We start from the raw sequence: 16,006 nt of genomic DNA on the forward strand, positions 1-16,006 counted from the left end.
GGAGTCCTAGCCCATGCTCGGTCCCTGCCCAACCCCCAATGCCCAGCACACAGGGAGGAGCCAGGGCCATTGGAGACAGGAGGTTTTATTGATGCTGATGGGGGTAGGAGGGGCCCCCAGGAGCCCGGAGGGGGTGGGGGTGGGGCTGAGTCAGTCAGCGGATGCTAAGGCTTAGGCACATGAGGGTAGGTTAGGGCACATTCATCTTCTTAGGATTCTGTGGCTCCTTCTCTGGGGCAGGGAGAGCGCATCATGAGGGTGGAGCAATCGAAGAGCAGCGAGGGAGAGGTTAGGGATGGCAGAGCACTCCTAACCTGAGAGAAGGCACCACAATAGGCAGCAACATCTGGTCAGTAGGGGGAAATGGGGAGGGGGCACCTGGTTGGCTTCTTGAGGAGGGGCCCGTCCTCGGCCTGGGTGAGCTCTCAAGAATACCTGGTGTTCCCAAGCAGAGTGGGGCAGGGCCCAAAGACCCTCTCCCTGTGGGCCTCCTTCAGGAGAAAAAGGCATTCGGGGAGCCCCCTTGGCAAGGGGTGCCAGAATTAGTCCTTAAGGCACAGCTGGGGGCAGACAAGGCGCCAAGGCACAAAGGCACAACTGGTTGGGGGGGGCAGGGGCAGCCTCCAAGCTGAGTGCCAGGGTCACAAGAGGACACAGGACCGCCCACGCTTGACAGGCGTGGGGTTGAGCACAGCCCGGACAGCCTCGGCAAACACTTCCTTGACGCCGTCCTGCTGCAGGGCCGAGCACTCGAGGTAGCGCACAGCGTGGATCTGCTTGGCCAGCGCCTGGCCCTGCTGCGGCGTGATGGGCGCCTGGCCCTGCTCCTTCAGGCGCCGCAGGGTGTCAGGCTGGGCTCTCAGGTCCTTCTTGGTGCCCACCAGGAGGATGGGCACATCAGGGCAGTGGTGGCACACTTCTGGATGCCACTTGTGCCGCACATTCTCATAGGAGGGCGGGCTGGCAATGGAGAAACAGATGACAAACACGTTGGTCTGAGGGTAGGAGAGTGTGCGGAGGCGGTCATACTCCTCCTGGCCCGCTGTGTCCCACAGGTTCAGGTTCACCGTGCGCCCGTCCACTGCACTCTGGGCGCTGTAATTGTCGAACACTGTGGGGATGTACTCCTTGGGGAAGGCGTTGGTTGTGTAGCAGATGAGCAGGCATGTCTTGCCCACGGCTCCATCACCCACCACCACACACTTGATGCTCTGCATCGTGGGTGCAGCTGGAGGCTGTGCCTCCTTCCCGTTCTGGGTCCCTCTGGATGCAGTGACCTGTGGACAGACGAGAGGGATACTCTCGGTTAGGGAGTCCTGGGAAGAAAGGATGGGGGCATACAGAGGGGAACCAGCTCCAGTTCTATTAACCTGACACCATCCTGCAATCCCATCAAGACAGACCACAGACAGACAGACATAAAATGGGAGACAGGTCCTGAGACCAAGCAAGGATGCTCAAGAATAAGGAGGCTGGCACTAATGTGTAATATATTATGTGAAGCATGTAAGTTCTGATGGCAGACTAAGGTCAAAATCTAGTTCTGTTATCTCCTAGCTTTATGACCCTGAACAAATTACTTAACCTCTCTATGTCTCATTTTCCTAATCTGTAAAATGGGGATGAAATAATACCTACTTCATTGGGTTGTTGTGAAGATTATATACATTAACACATGTAAAGCATTTAGTACAGGGTCTGGTCATAATATGCATTCAATAAGTATTAGCTACTTTTGGCCACAGGACTGGAAAAGGTCAGTTTTCATTCCAATCCCAAAGAAAGGCAATGCCAAAGAATGCTCAAACTACTGCACAATTGCACTCATCTCACATGCTAGTAAAGTAATGCTCAAAATTCTCCAAGCCAGGCTTTAGCAATACGTGAACTGTGAACTTCCTGATGTTCAAGCTGGTTTTAGAAAAGGCAGAGGAACCAGAGATCAAATTGCTAACATCCGCTGGATCATGGAAAAAGCAAGAGAGTTCCAGAAAAACATCTATTTCTGCTTTATTGGCTATGCCAAAGCCTTTGACTGTGTGGATCACAATAAACTGTGCAAAATTCTGAAAGAGATGGGAATACCAGACCACCTGATCTGCCTCTTGAGAAATTTGTATGCAGGTCAGGAAGCAACAGTTAGAAGTGGACATGGAACAACAGACTGGTTCCAAACAGGAAAAGGAGTACATCAAGGCTGTATATTGTCACCCTGTTTATTTAACTTCTATGCAGAGTACATCATGAGAAACGCTGGACTGGAAGAAACACAAGCTGGAATCAAGATTGCCGGGAGAAATATCAATAACCTCAGATATGCAGATGACACCACCCTTATGGCAGAAAGTGAAGAGGAACTAAAAAGCCTCTTGATGAAAGTGAAAGTGGAGAGTGAAAAGTTGGCTTAAAGCTCAACATTCAGAAAACGAAGATCATGGCATCCGGTCCCATCACTTCATGGCAAATAGATGGGGAAACAGTGGAAACAGTGTCAGACTTTATTTTTGGGGGCTCCAAAATCACTGCAGATGGTGACTGCAGCCATGAAATTAAAAGACACTTACTCCTTGGAAGGAAAGTTATGACCAACCTAGATAGCATATTGAAAAGCAGAGACATTACTTTGCCAACAAAGGTCCGTCTAGTCAAGGCTATGGTTTTTCCAGTGGTCATGTATGGATGTGAGAGTTGGACTGTGAAGAAGGCTGAGCGCTGAAGAATTGATGCTCTTGAACTGTGGTGTTGGTGAAGACTCTTGAGAGTCCCTTGGACTGCAAGGAGATCCAACCAGTCCATTCTGAAGGAGATCAGCCTTGGGATTTCTTTGGAAGGAATGATGCTGAAGCTGAAACTCCAGTACTTTGGCTACCTCATGCAAAGAGCTGACTGATTGGAAAAGACTCTGATGCTGGGAAGGATTGGGGGCAGGAGGAGAAGGGGACGCCAGAGGATGAGATGGCTGGATGGCATCACTGACTCGATGGACTTGAGTTTGAGTGAACTCTGGGACTTTGTGATGGACAGGGAGGCCTGGTGTGCTGCGATTCATGGGGTTGCAAAGAGTCGGACACGACTGAGCGACTGAACTGAACTGAACTGATTTTTCCTCCAGGAAGTACTGACACAAAAGGACAGGGCACATGTGTAGGGATCTACTAGACCCTCTATCAGATAGGCACCCCTCCCACTGGTATACTGGAGAGGGCTTCTGGCACAGGTTACTCTGAGATGCAGCCATGGGTGGAGCCTCCCATCTCAGGACCCACCAGCCCTAGAGCACTGATGCTTCAATTCCAAACATGACATCTTGGCTACTGACTGCAAACCGAAATGTGTTATGAGAAGCCTGTTGAGTAAGGGGCACAATTCTCTAGGCAGCTGCCAATCTCAAACTAGGGTGCCCTGGGAATGGTGAAAAGGAGGGAGAGCTTACACCATCATTCGTGGAAGCGGGGGAACCCTATCTGGCCACACAGAGCCAGGCTGGTGACTCAGTGCAGGGGAACACTGGAGATAGAGCCAAGGCTGGGATTTGGTCTGGAATCTGGGTGTGTAATGATGAGCAAGGCAGAAGCCAGGGGTCCCAGACATCTGTATCTTCTCTCAAGGAGGGTTAAAGCCCAGCCAAGAGGGATGAACAGAAGAATAAGACAAAAATTTGATTTTCCCCTTAATCTTCTATCCCTTTCCTGAGATCATGGCCTGTGCCTCTGAAGAATCTGAGTGGCTTCTGGACTTTTGGGCAGAGAACACAGTGTCATTAAGTACTATCACTGAGAAGACATGCTGGTATCAGACTGGTCAAGGATTCTAATCACAGCTCCACCAACTAGTCAAATATGATTCTCGGGCAACATATTTAAGTTTCCTAAGCCTCAAATTTTCTCATCTGTAAGATGGGGATAGAGCTGGTGAGAGTATAAAATAAGCTAACATGTAGAGAGTGTTTGGCATGAGGCATGGCACACAGGAAGTGGCAAATAAGTCAGCTGCTGTAATTATCCGTGGGGTAAGTTTGAGAGGAGTCCCTGTTCTAACTATCACCTGGTCACCTCTGCAGCTCACAGGCCCTCGAGGTGAGGAACTGCTCTTCCGAATTCTGGAACAGAACAGAGCTTCCGGAAACCCTGTGATTATTTATACTGCTGTGGCAAGGGTAGTCCTCTAATTGACTACTTCCTCTCAGCCACGGGGGACTTTTTCTGGCTGGTATGTGACTTCCTTTCCCTGCAGCTCTCTCACAACCAGGTCCCTGCTCCCTGGGAGGGGACAGCTCTGTGTATGACAGTATGACACACCCAGTCCTCTTAGCTATCTCCTGCTCCACCCAAGAGCTATCATCCCTGGCCCATCTTCTCCATTTCACTTTATACACAGCAAAACTGTACCCTGGTCTGCCAACCCTTATCCTCCAACCTGTCCTCTCAACTATTGGTCCCAAAGCCTCAAAAATCAAATTTGGAGGGACCAGGGGGAATCTACCACTGGAAAGTAGAAAAGGAATCCTGGTGGTGTGGAACCTGCATAGAATCCAGGGCTTGGTCCCTCCCAGGCCCCAGCTTCCCCTGGGACCAGCTGGGAGGGAAGTGAGTTCATTCTATGAGGCTGCCTCTCTGGTTTACAGTAAAAATATTTCCATCTTATTTGCATGAATAAATGTGTGTTCAACCTCAGGAGAGCAGATAGAGGGCCTCAAGGGTATGGGTCCAGAAAGAAGACAAGGACCCTCTAGGGCATTTGAGGATTTGGGACTGGAAGTCAAGAGAACTCAGCCAAGTCCTAGCCCCAGGGCTGCTTTGCTGCCAACTCACTGCAACCAAGCAAGAGGCACTTACCCTCTCTGGGCCTCAGTTTCCCAATCTGTGAAATGGAGAGAAAAAAGCCTGTGCAAGGATACTAAGTGGATGAGATGAGACACTAAGGAGCCTGGGGGCAGAGGACAAGATGATGGAGATAGGAAAGGCCCCTGGGAGCACAGGGTCGGGGTGGGAAGGTTGAGTCAGTCAGCAAACGCCTAAGACCTTGGCACCTGAGCTCAAGTCAGGGCATGTTCATGTTCTTAGGATTCTGTGGCTTCTTCCTTGGGGGAAGAGACAGCATCTTGGGGAGGCGGTGTTGGTGCCATTCCTCGTGTCCACTGGAAGGTTGAGGAGAACCCAGCATCTTGAAGAGCAGATGCTCTCTAGGCCTGTAAATCTTTAGCTGCACACAAAGCAGGGGAGTGGCCATGGCTGTGTGACCAGGAACTCCTCCCCCCAAGCCCAGCACTGGGCTGGCCTAGGCAGGAAGGCAAGGAGGGGACTCTGGCTGACAGTCACAAGGCCAGAGAGACCAGAAGTACAGCTGGCTCCAGGCAGCTTTCTAGGGAGGGGTTATCAACCAGCAATCAGTAAATCAGCCCTCAAAGGAGCGAGGAGGGAGCAGGAAGCTTCCGGGCTGCTGAGGGAACCGGGACTGACACCGGAAAAGGATCACGAGGGAGGTAGTGTCCAGAAACAGGCAGGGCAGAGGCAATACAACATAGGGCCAAGGGCACCAGATCCCTGACTCTGACCTCCTGGGATCACCTGCTGACTCTACCCCTTGATTAAAAGCCCTCCACGGTACAACCCTTTACAGATCACATGGTATTACATTTTTTCATCCTTCTAACAACTCATTGGTACTATTCATACTTGCAGATGAGGAAACAAACCCAGAGCAGTTAAAATAACAACATCACACAGCTAGTCAGCACAGGACCCAACATAGACCCCCTCCCCCCCTTTTTTTAAACACAGACTCCAATTTTGCAATCCAAAGCCCTATCCTCAGTGTGTCACACAGCCTCCAAGTTACCCTTACCAGCTGACTTTGTGACCTTAAGCCAGTAACTCACTTCCCTTCCTGGAACCCTAGTTTCTTCATTTGTATGACAGGCATGATAAAACTCACCCTCCCTGTCTCAAAGGGCAGCAGGGAGGATCCCGGGCACAGGGATGAACATGCTTTATAAACCTGGACGTGGGCTGCACAGAGAAGGTGGCAAAGGCAAAGCCTTTCCTACCGAGAGGCTGGAATCATTGAGTATACAGGTGCTTGAGAGGTGGCGGCAGCCCAATTCTCCCCATTCAGGGATAGTTCAGATCCTTATCCTCTCTCCCAGGACAACTCTTTTCTCTGAACACCTATGGCCTGAACTGGGTCAAATAAGTTCCCATAGCTCATTTAAGGAGGGCGCATGCTCAAAAGGTAGGATCTAGCCTGTACCATGCAGGATAAAGAACAGTCAATGCTGTAGGAGGCCAGACAAGGACAATGGCCTGCCTGGGGTTGGGGGATCGACTAACTTATTCACTAGGTCACTCAAAAAAAAAAAAAAAAAAGAACTTTTGTTTAGTATGTAAATAAACATTTGCAGATTAGTATAGTCTTAGCCATATTATAATGACTTGTTCTGGCTTTCTATTCCCAGCTTAATTCAGATCATGCCTGGTCCCTCATCTTGGCTTTCAGAGTTATTCATAATCTGGCAAAAGTTTTGGAGTCAGATAAAGAATCCGCTTGCAGTGCAGGAGACACAGGAGACTCGGGTTCGATCCCTGGGTCAAGATCCCCTAGAGAAGTTAATGGCAACTGCTCCAGTATTCTTGCCTGGAGAATCACATGGACAGAGGGGCCTGGCAGGCTGCAGTCCAAGGGGTCACAAAGAGTTGGACACAACTGAGTGACTGAGCACTCTACACATTCCACAGAGCTGGGTTTAAATCCTAGTTCTGCCATAATGAGCTAACCCTAATAGTATCAACCCTATAAGGCTGTTATATAGATGAAGTGCGTTGATACACAATGTGTAGGTACTAAGCAGGTACTTTGAAATGGGAGTTCCCTGGTCCAGAGGGGTCTTCACTGTCCTATGTAAACAGGCCAGGATCATTCTGGCTTCTGAACTTTTCCTCCTGTTCTTCTCTCTGCTGCCACTCCTCCCCTCTCAAATCTTACTGACTCAAGACCTAGCTTAAGTCTCATGGTCCCATGAGGCTACTGAATTCTCCTTTCTTTGAACTTCCACAGTATGGCCACCCTTGTAACCCTCCTTTGGCTCTGAGTCATGATCCTTCTGCAGTAGTCACATACAAGTTCCTTAGCTTGTGGATGCCCCCCTGACCAATACTGAAGCTTGACCTCCTCGACTCCCCCACCAAAAAGCTGAGTACAGGCTTCTGATCTGTATGCTTCTGTTTCAGTTACTGAGATCTGCATAAACAGGTCAGAAGCCCAGACTGGACTGACACCTCCATAGTCCAAACTGCAGTGCTGAATCTTACTGGACAGGAGTGGCAGCCAAAAGCTTTGACTGGGATAGGCAAGAATCTTTCCTCCCAGTATCAGTTTGACCTGGCTCCCGCAGGGAGCACAGTCCAAGGGGCTCATCCTATCTGAGCATAGTCCCCAGAGCCTAGCCTGTACCTAGTGGGGCCTGGTCTTGGGGTGTGGCCCAGGCAGGCCCAGAATGGGGGAGGGAAAGGAAGCAGCATATTGCCTGATTGCCAGATCTCTGTGGCAGTTGTAGCAGGGGAAGTGTCCCAACTGGGAGTGGGGGAGGGGAGGAATAGGCCCTAAGAGCCGGGGGAGTATGAAGGCAGTGAGAACTTACTGGAGCCTTTTAATCTGCCTCCCTGACAAGGGAGATCCCCTCCTGCAATCCTCCCTGAAACTCATCCTAACTATACATCACTCGGGGTATTCTGATCCTAGGCTCTGGCCACATCACCCAGATCCTCTCCACAAGCAGCCTCCACATTCTCTTCCGTAGAACACATCAAGTAGCCATATTCACTGTCCTGGTGAGAATCCAGCATTTCTCCCCAATTTCCACCCTTCAGTCCACCACTCAGCAGCTCAGAAGACTCCAACTGCCTCAAAGGATCCCCTAATTTGTCCTCCAGAGCCAAGCACCACTGCCACCTCCTCCGGGAAAGATTTTTGTAAACCACCCAAGTCACCAATGACTTATTCCATCCAAGGTCTGGGTCCTGATTTTCTCACAGGTGCAGTCTATCTCAGTCACATGGAAGCTTATCTGAATCTCTTGTCACTAGACTGGGAGGGCCTAGAGGGTAAGGTCCTGGCCATGTCTTCCTGGGCTAAGCATGGCATGCAGTGGCTGTCAGTAAATAGCTGAATGAACTCAATCTGTCCTTCATGTCTTTGCATATGGGAGTTCCTCTTTCTGGAATTCTGCTCCCCTTCCACTGTCACCCCACTCCACAGCCTCCCAGTCCTTCAGGGCCCAGCTCCATTCCCCAGCTTCTCAAGGACACCATCCCTTCTGCCCCACCTCCCCCAGTACTGTTATTTAGGTTCATTGTGTTGAACTAACACGAGCTTCATGAGAAGGGAAATCTGTCCTGCCTACTTCCACAAGCCCAGCAGAGGGCTGAGCAAAAGCTGCAGACTGACTGACACCTCCTCTCTCATCAATTCAGACTTTGATTCTGGGAAGAAGGAAGGGCCTCCAGGCCCAGGAGACACCAGACAAGGGTAACTAACTTCCTCCCCTTGAGTATGATTTAGGGTAACTGAGGGAGTGCCCTGTCCCTCAGCTGGAAGAGTGAGAGGGGTTGGAGCAGGCATAGCTCTAGTCCAGTGGTGATAAGGAAGATGGGTAGGAAAAGTGGTACTGATGAGGCTAAGGACTGGAATATCTGAAGACCAGGGCTGGTCAAAGATGAGGTCAGGGTCAGGATCATGGTCAGTGTTAGAAACAGCTTCAGAAGTTCTGCCAGTCTGTCTGTTTGAAGGGGGGAGTAGGAGAGGGATGGTACGAAGAGGCTCAAAGGGGCTGCAGCTGGGCTAGCAGGAGGAAGCTGGGGGAGACATGAGGTCAGCATGGGGCTGGGACCAAGCCAAGGGCTGAGTCTTGCTTTTTCTTCCCCTTCTCCCATCAGCAGGGACAGAACCCAAGACAGCCTAGTTCCCAGCCTTAAAAAAAAAAATTCACGCTGGAGAATTCTCCACCTCTTTCCATTCTCCACCCTTTAGCCCCCGTGGAGGATCCTGCAGACAGAGTAGGAGATGGAGGGAGTTGAGTCTACCCACTAGGGATCGGGGAGGAGGAGGGTACAAGACAGATATAGCTGGGAGGGGTGTGGGAGGCTGGGGCCCTTTCACTCAGTCCCAGCTCCTCTCCTTCTTCTCCTGGTGCCCGAGCACCTGGGGTGCTCCACATACAGCCAGCCCCAGGGCCAGCGCAGCAGGCTGGGGGAGCTAAGGAGGCTGCCCTCCTCCCCCACCAGGCAGCACAGAGGAAGGCTGAACACTTGCTTCCTCCTCCTTCCTCCTCCCCACTAACAGCAGCTCAGCAGTCCTGGGGCCCCACGGAAGGCCCGTGAAGTGGCACTTCCTTTGCCTCTGCTCATTTCACACGAGGCTGTACAGAAGTGCCATCCTCCCAATCCTGCCTCCCCACCTGAAAATACCCAGAGACCCAGGGCTGCCCAGTCACTTCAACACCGCCCCAGACCTGAGGGGGTTTCCACAAGGGAAAAAAACATGAAGGAGGAAACTCCGGCATCTATTTTCCACTGTCAGTGGGGCAGAGCTGGAGCCGGGCATCGGGTACTCCCCCATGTTGCTGTCCCCTGGCAAAGTCCCTGACTCTCTGGCCTCTTCTCTTGTGCTTTGGGGAAAGGGGCCACACACCCAGACAGCTACTTAGACCTGTTCAAGGTGGGGTCCAGAGTTGGGGGCCCTGCTCTGAGGAGCCTCTTGAGGGAAGGAGAGTCAGAGCTATCAGTATTCCGAATGCTCTTTGGAGCTATTGATAGGCAACTCCTTACTTCTGAAGCTGAGCCACAAGAGAGAAAGCTGACGAGAGTTAGTTACAGGATTGTGAGCAAATCCAGGACAAGGACCTGGGTTTCCTGACCTCTAGCCTGGGAATGGGCCCACTGCTCTGACCTCATTCAGGATGACCCTACCATAGTTTATCCCTTCAGGAAATGGGCCAAAGGGGCCAGGTTGACATCTGAGCCTGTTTTGCTTCTAGGCCCTCATGCCTAGCCAGTGCTGGGGCATCCGTGATTCAGAACTGACATTACTGGACAGACAGCCACTCTGTCCCAGCTGAGGAGAGCCTCCTCTAGGCTCGAGCTCCGGGGGAGATGCCCTACCCCCATGACATGAGGACAAAAGAGGAAGCTGGACCCTGGACAGGAAAACCAATCTGTTCTGGGGAGGCGGCCCAGGCTTTGTCTTTGGTTTCCCTCTTCACAGAACCCTATGAGCCTCACCACTCACAGGTATACACTGTGTATGCAGGAGGGGTCTTTAGTCTGGGCCCCCATCTTCTTTTCAGTTGCTCAGCTACCTGCATTCTAATATCTTCCCAACTGTCTCACTACAGCCACAACCTCTCAAATCTTCCTGCTCATGACCCCCTAAAAATTTACACCAGCCACTTCATCTGCCGTAACATCTTGCCAGAAACAACTCTCCGTATCTTAGATTCTCAACCAGGATCTTGACCTGAGACACTTCTCTTCAGGTAAAGACCCTGACCATAGTTTTTTTAGCCAAGACCTCAATGGTAGCCTTCTATAGCAGGTACATATTCCTCACCCCCACCCTCTGCAAAATATTTCCCCACTTAGATTCCTCCCACCTTGGTTATATTTTTCCGGTGGTGGCTTTCATGCAATTAGCTCAAACTTTCAGTGGGGCCAGGTCTTGTCTGGGAGAACCCCTGTTTCATCCATCCTATCTTTACTCTTAGAATCCTGTTGGTTGCTCATTTATCTAAAATAAGTACTGGTTTGGTAGGTGGGAAGTCAGGACTCCTGGGTGGTTTTTTAACTGAGCCCTGATGCTGGGAAATTCCTTGCATATATGTCCTCCCCTGAGCTGGGATTTTTATGCAGGTCCTTGGGACTTCCTGCTGGGGCCAAACCTCTATACCTCCCAGAATGTCAGTAGGACAGACAGGAGTGCAGAGGAAGAAACAATCATGGGAACAGACAACTGTGAGAAGGGAAGGAGACATAATGGGGTACAGGAATGGTCCTTAAACCTAGCTGTGCTTGGGAATCCCACAAATGTAGCACTTGCTGTCCTCCACTTCTCTTCTAGTGGAGAGAAATGAATAGAGTAGACCTGAGAAGGCAGAGGGAAGCATGATCTCTCAGCATGCATCCCAAAGGCTCTAGAATGGGGATAGCAAGGCTTACAAAGAGCCAGGCTGGATTTCAGTTAGACTCGGAAGAAATTCCCAACAGAGAGGGAACAGGCTCTTAGGTGAGACAGAGAATATTAAGGATGCCTGAGGAAGAGGGGTAAGCAGAACTCTAGAGAGCTTCCTGGTCACCAAGGCCTTGATGCAGCCCAGGGCACATGGGAATCTGGCCTGGGCAGCCCTGAAAGCAGCAGGAAAGAGCAGGCAGACACCTTTGCCTCATACCCCTTTTTTTTTCCTGAACTGGAACTAAGACATTTAAGATTGAAGTTAAACCAGCCATAGTCTTCCCTCTTGAACCCTGCACTTTCCTTCCATCACACCTAGCTGACCTGGTTCCCTTCTCCCCACCAGGCGGTGCTGGAACCAATGAGCAATGCAGTCAGGGACCTTTAGGCTGTCCCCCAGGCTCCAGGCCTGGCCTCTTGACTAAGCACCTAAGGGTCTGGGAGATTTTGATTTCCCACGGCCTCTCTCACCAGTCCTATTCAATATTGTGTCACTCTACCCTGATACTCCGAATGCTACAGACTGCTTCCTCCTACCTAACCACAACCTCACCCACTGCAGGTTCCCTTCATTCTGCTGGCTTCCCCTGCTCTGGGCCCTCTCAAGGCTGAGGGCAGTTATTTTGTCTCCAAAAGATAAAGATATGTACGTGTAGACACTTGCACGCACATACACATCTACAGAGGTTTTCCAAACCCTTCATCACTTTTATCAAGGGGAGGCTGCAGCCCGCCTCTCTGAATTAGGGTGGTCTGAAAGGTTCCCCAAAGCTGGAGATTCTTTACTGAAACGGAAGGAGAAGACAGGGATCCATCAAAGTGAGGGCAGACAGAAGAATCAAGAGGGTGGATATGTGTGCGGAGCCAGAAGCTGGGCAAAGAAGGCAGCAGGGAGGCCACAGGGAGAGGACAAGGATGGACAGAGAAGCAGGGCAGAGGAGAGGTCAGGGGCCAGGCATGACTGTGTGTTTGGAGGAAAAGCAACTGGAGAGGATGCGAGAAGAGGGTGACAAAGGGTTCGAGAGTAGAGTCTGAAAAAGGAATGAAGGAAGACAGAATGAGAACTTGTAGAGTTCAGGGACTAACAATGGGGGAGAGGGAAGACTAGGAGATGGCTCCTCATTATTTTCCAAGGCAAGAGTCTTTGTGGCCTCCCAGAAGCCCTATTCTCTCCATCTCCTAAAAACAGTTCTGCTCTCAGTGAGGCCCTCTCGCTAAGGATGATCAGCACCTCCGAGTAAGAGCCCTTCCACTTCTGTAACAGGGGAAGACCTGGTTCCTTTCCTTCCTCCGTCTACCCCGCCAATGAGCAGTGCCAGGCAACGGCCAGCTAGGCACAGCCGATGTTTGCTCACTACAATACTTGTTTCTCCGTTCCAGGGATGGAGAGGTTATGCTTCAGACAGAGACACACAGAGAGAAGCACTGGGGTCGGCCGGGGGTCCCCCACCCTCCTGAGCACAGAGGACCCTTGGGCTGCAGTCTGGACCGGAGTCGATCTTCCAAGGAAGGAGCTCCTTCTCCGCAGCCCAGGGCTTCAGAGGCAATAGACAGCCTCTCTCTCTACCTCACAAGTGTCACAACTGCCAAAGCAGTTCTCTAGCCCAGGGGCCCCTTCCCCTCAACACACTTCAGAACAGCCCTCCCGCAACTCCTGGGGGCACCCCATCTCTGAGTCCCATCTCCCAGCTCTGAGCTCTTCCCCTCAGAGACTTTTCTCTCGGAGCGGGAGCCCCTCCGACCTCAGGAGTCCCTCGCGGCTCCCGGGGGCCGGTACCGCCGCCATCGGTACAGGAACCCCCACCCTCCCGGAGCCGTCGCCGGCTCGCAGTGGCCCGTGCCCGTCCCCGCCCCGCCCGGCCGGCCGCGCCCGCCCAACTTGGAGCGAGCCGAGCACCTCCCGCCGCGGCCTCCCGAAGCCAAACTTCCCGGGCCTGCGCTCGCGTCCAGTCCCGGGCCGGCCGGGCTCCCTTTCCCCGGACCCTCAGCCCGCCGGCCGGTGCCGGGCCTCACCTGGTGCCCTCCCCGCTGCGGGGGAGCTGGGGGCGGCGGCAGCGGCTCGGGGCTCGAGAAGGAAGTGAGAGCGGGAGGCCGGAGGAAGTGGGGGGGGCGGGCCCGCCGGCGGGGCGGGGCGCGGGAGCGGGCCGGGCCAGGGCGGGGCCCGACCAGGAAGTCCGCGGGCCGGTCCCCCCAACCCCCGGTCGCCCCCAGCCGGTTGGCCCCCGGCCGGGTGCTGGGTTCCCTCACCCCAGCCCTTTACCTCTGAGGCCCTTTAGGTCAGGGCGTCTAAGGGCAGTCCTCCCAGCCTCCTTCTTGCCACCCTCACCCCAGCAGAGGCCCTAGCCTAGGCGCTTGGGTTTTGTCCCCCTCTCATCGTATCTCGCCCCCACCCACCCCTGCGAGAAGATGCTGAGAACGGGCGCCCCTAGGCCTGGTACCTTCAGTCAAGCCCCGGGATCGAGCGATGGCCCAGGCTGGGATTTGGCCAGAATGGGTCCGGCTGGGACAGTCCCCACCCCTGCCCCGAGCCCCGGGGGAGCGCGGGGTGGCGGTGATTCAGCAGTGGGAAGGCCCCAGACCCCTGGGAAGGGTGCGGAGACGGGGGGAAGGGGAGCTGGCGTCAGCACCCGGGGAAAGACAAGATCAGCAGAGGCGCAGGCGGAGCCGCGGGCCCCAAAAACAGGATGTCGTGTCGTTGTTCCGCACCCGGCTGCTCCGCGCGCCTGGGCTCCGGGGAAGAGGCGGGGCGGGGCCAGGACGTGGGGCTCCCCTCGCCCCCTCTTCTCGCTGGGGCGCGCAACTGCTTGGGACAGAAGGACCGCACCCAGCCTTGAATCCTGCCGGGGCCCTGGGGACGGGCGGGTGGGCGGACTCGTGGGCGCCCTCTGGTGCTTCTGCTCTTAGGTCTTGCGCGTGGAGCTCTGACTTGAGAAAATATTCTTCGTCCAACACAAACTTTCTGAGTGCTTACCACGTGGAGGCCTGCGTGCTAGGTGCTGTGGAGGAAAACAGAGATGTTAACGAAAGGCTCCTTGTCTCCAAGAGGCTTTCCAGAGAAAGAGGAAGAACAACTCCTAGAATAAACTGTTCAACTTTTCTGAGCCTCCATTCTATCTTTGGCAATATAGAATGACATCCCCGTCATCCTGTAGTTGTGAAGATGAGAATGGATGTAAAAGGCCTACTGCCAGTGGCTGGCTCACAGTAAACACTCAACAAATACTTCTTTTTCTCTTTTTAAAAATCATGTTAATGTAAGAATGAGTTCCCAAAACACAACGTGCCTGCCCACATCTTTGGGTCTTTGTGCATTCTATTACTTCCGCCTAACTTCTGTATTTGACTGCCAGGCGAAATAGACTCAGCCTTTCACAATCTGTCCTTAATGGACCACTGCCTCCAACAAGACACACACACACACACACACACACACACACACACACACACCACCTCTGCCTTGTACTTGGTAGTCTCTCCCAGTGCTGTCTAGTCGAAATGTGAGCCACATATGTAACTTAAAATTTTCTAGTGCTGACATTTTTTTAGAAAGTAAAAAGAAGGAATTCCCTGGCAGTTCAGTAGTTAGGAATCCACCCTTCCATTGCAGGGGGCACCTGTTCAGTCCCTGGTCAGGGAATTAAGACCCCACCAGCTGTAAGTCCTTCCCCCAATTTAATTAAAAAGAAACAGGTAAATTTTAATTTTACTAATATATTTTTCTTAGCCCAACATATGCAAAATATTGTCATTCAACTTCAACATGTAATCAGTATAAAATTATTGATTATGAAAATGAATAGGCTATATTCTTTTTTTGTGCTAAGTCTTTGAAATCTAATGTATGTTTTACACTCAGAGTACATCTGAATTTTAGCTAGACACATTTCAAATGCTTGATGGTACATGTAGCTAGTGGGTATGGGAACAGAGATGTTAAAACCTCCATCAGATTCAGGCTGGTAAATGACTGAGTGGATGAATTCATTCTCCATGATTTTTCTGCTCAAGCATCCTCAGAACCTCCAGGCAGAATTTGGGTCTCTCTCCTCCCTCCCCCGAAGAAGGCAATGGCAACCCACTCCAGTACTCTTGCCTGGAAAATCCCATGGATGGAGGAGCCTCGTAGCCTGCAGTCCATGGGGTCGCTAAGAGTCGGACACGACTGGGTGACTTCACTTTCACTTTTCACTTTTCTGCATTGGAGAAGGAAATGGCAACCCACTCCAGTGTTCTTGCTTGGAGAATCCCAGGGACTATGGGGCCTGGTGGGCTGCCGTCTGTAGGGTTGCACAGAGCTGGACACGACTGAAACAACTTAGCAGCAGCAGCAGCAGCTTCCCTCCCCACAACACTTGGGACATACTCCTCTCTGTGGAGGAGAAGAAACCAGGAAAGACAAAGGGAAAATCTGATTTCCTTCCATATTCTAATGGGAGCCCATGGTTGGTACTTGGCATCTGATGATGAAGGAAGCATTGTGAGTTCCCATTAAAGACAGGGTTCAGTGGAGGACCACATACTAAAATGGCTTTCATTAAGCCATTAAAAATTGAGTCCTAGAACAAAGGTGTTTGAACTGTGTTTCTAAAGTTCTCTTCCCAGGACTTGAGTGTGGGAAAATAGTGGGGCTCTGGTCTTCCTTCCCTTCAACTAGAATTGGTTTGCTTTTATCTAACTTACATATTAGTGTTCTGAATAAAAGTCTCATTAAAAAAAAAAAAGTTTTCTGCAAAAATATTTGAAAGTCAATTTTAGAAGCATAGCGGTAAAGATAGGTGCAGGAGGC

General features: G+C 51.9%; 1 protein-coding gene across 2 annotated transcripts; it reads right to left on the bottom strand.

Moving 5' to 3' along the window:
* Positions 1–69: 69 nt before the first annotated feature.
* Positions 70–14,011, bottom strand: RHOG (ras homolog family member G). Of its 2 annotated transcripts, none has more exons than XM_025266495.2 (2): positions 13,659–14,011; positions 70–1,277 (listed from the first exon to the last, which is right to left on the bottom strand). In XM_025266495.2, exon 2 carries the CDS (start codon positions 1,215–1,217, stop codon positions 642–644), a length of 576 nt encoding a protein of 191 aa, XP_025122280.1. In that variant the 5' UTR covers positions 1,218–1,277; positions 13,659–14,011; the 3' UTR covers positions 70–641. The 2 variants fall into 2 exon arrangements, with proteins under 2 accessions (XP_025122280.1, XP_025122279.1); XM_025266494.2 differs by lacking the exon at positions 13,659–14,011 and adding an exon at positions 13,234–13,389.
* Positions 14,012–16,006: the final 1,995 nt, after the last annotated feature.

The sequence above is a fragment of the Bubalus bubalis genome, chromosome 16 (assembly GCF_019923935.1).
Source record: "Bubalus bubalis isolate 160015118507 breed Murrah chromosome 16, NDDB_SH_1, whole genome shotgun sequence".
In the NCBI taxonomy this organism is placed as follows: Eukaryota; Metazoa; Chordata; class Mammalia; order Artiodactyla; family Bovidae; genus Bubalus; species Bubalus bubalis.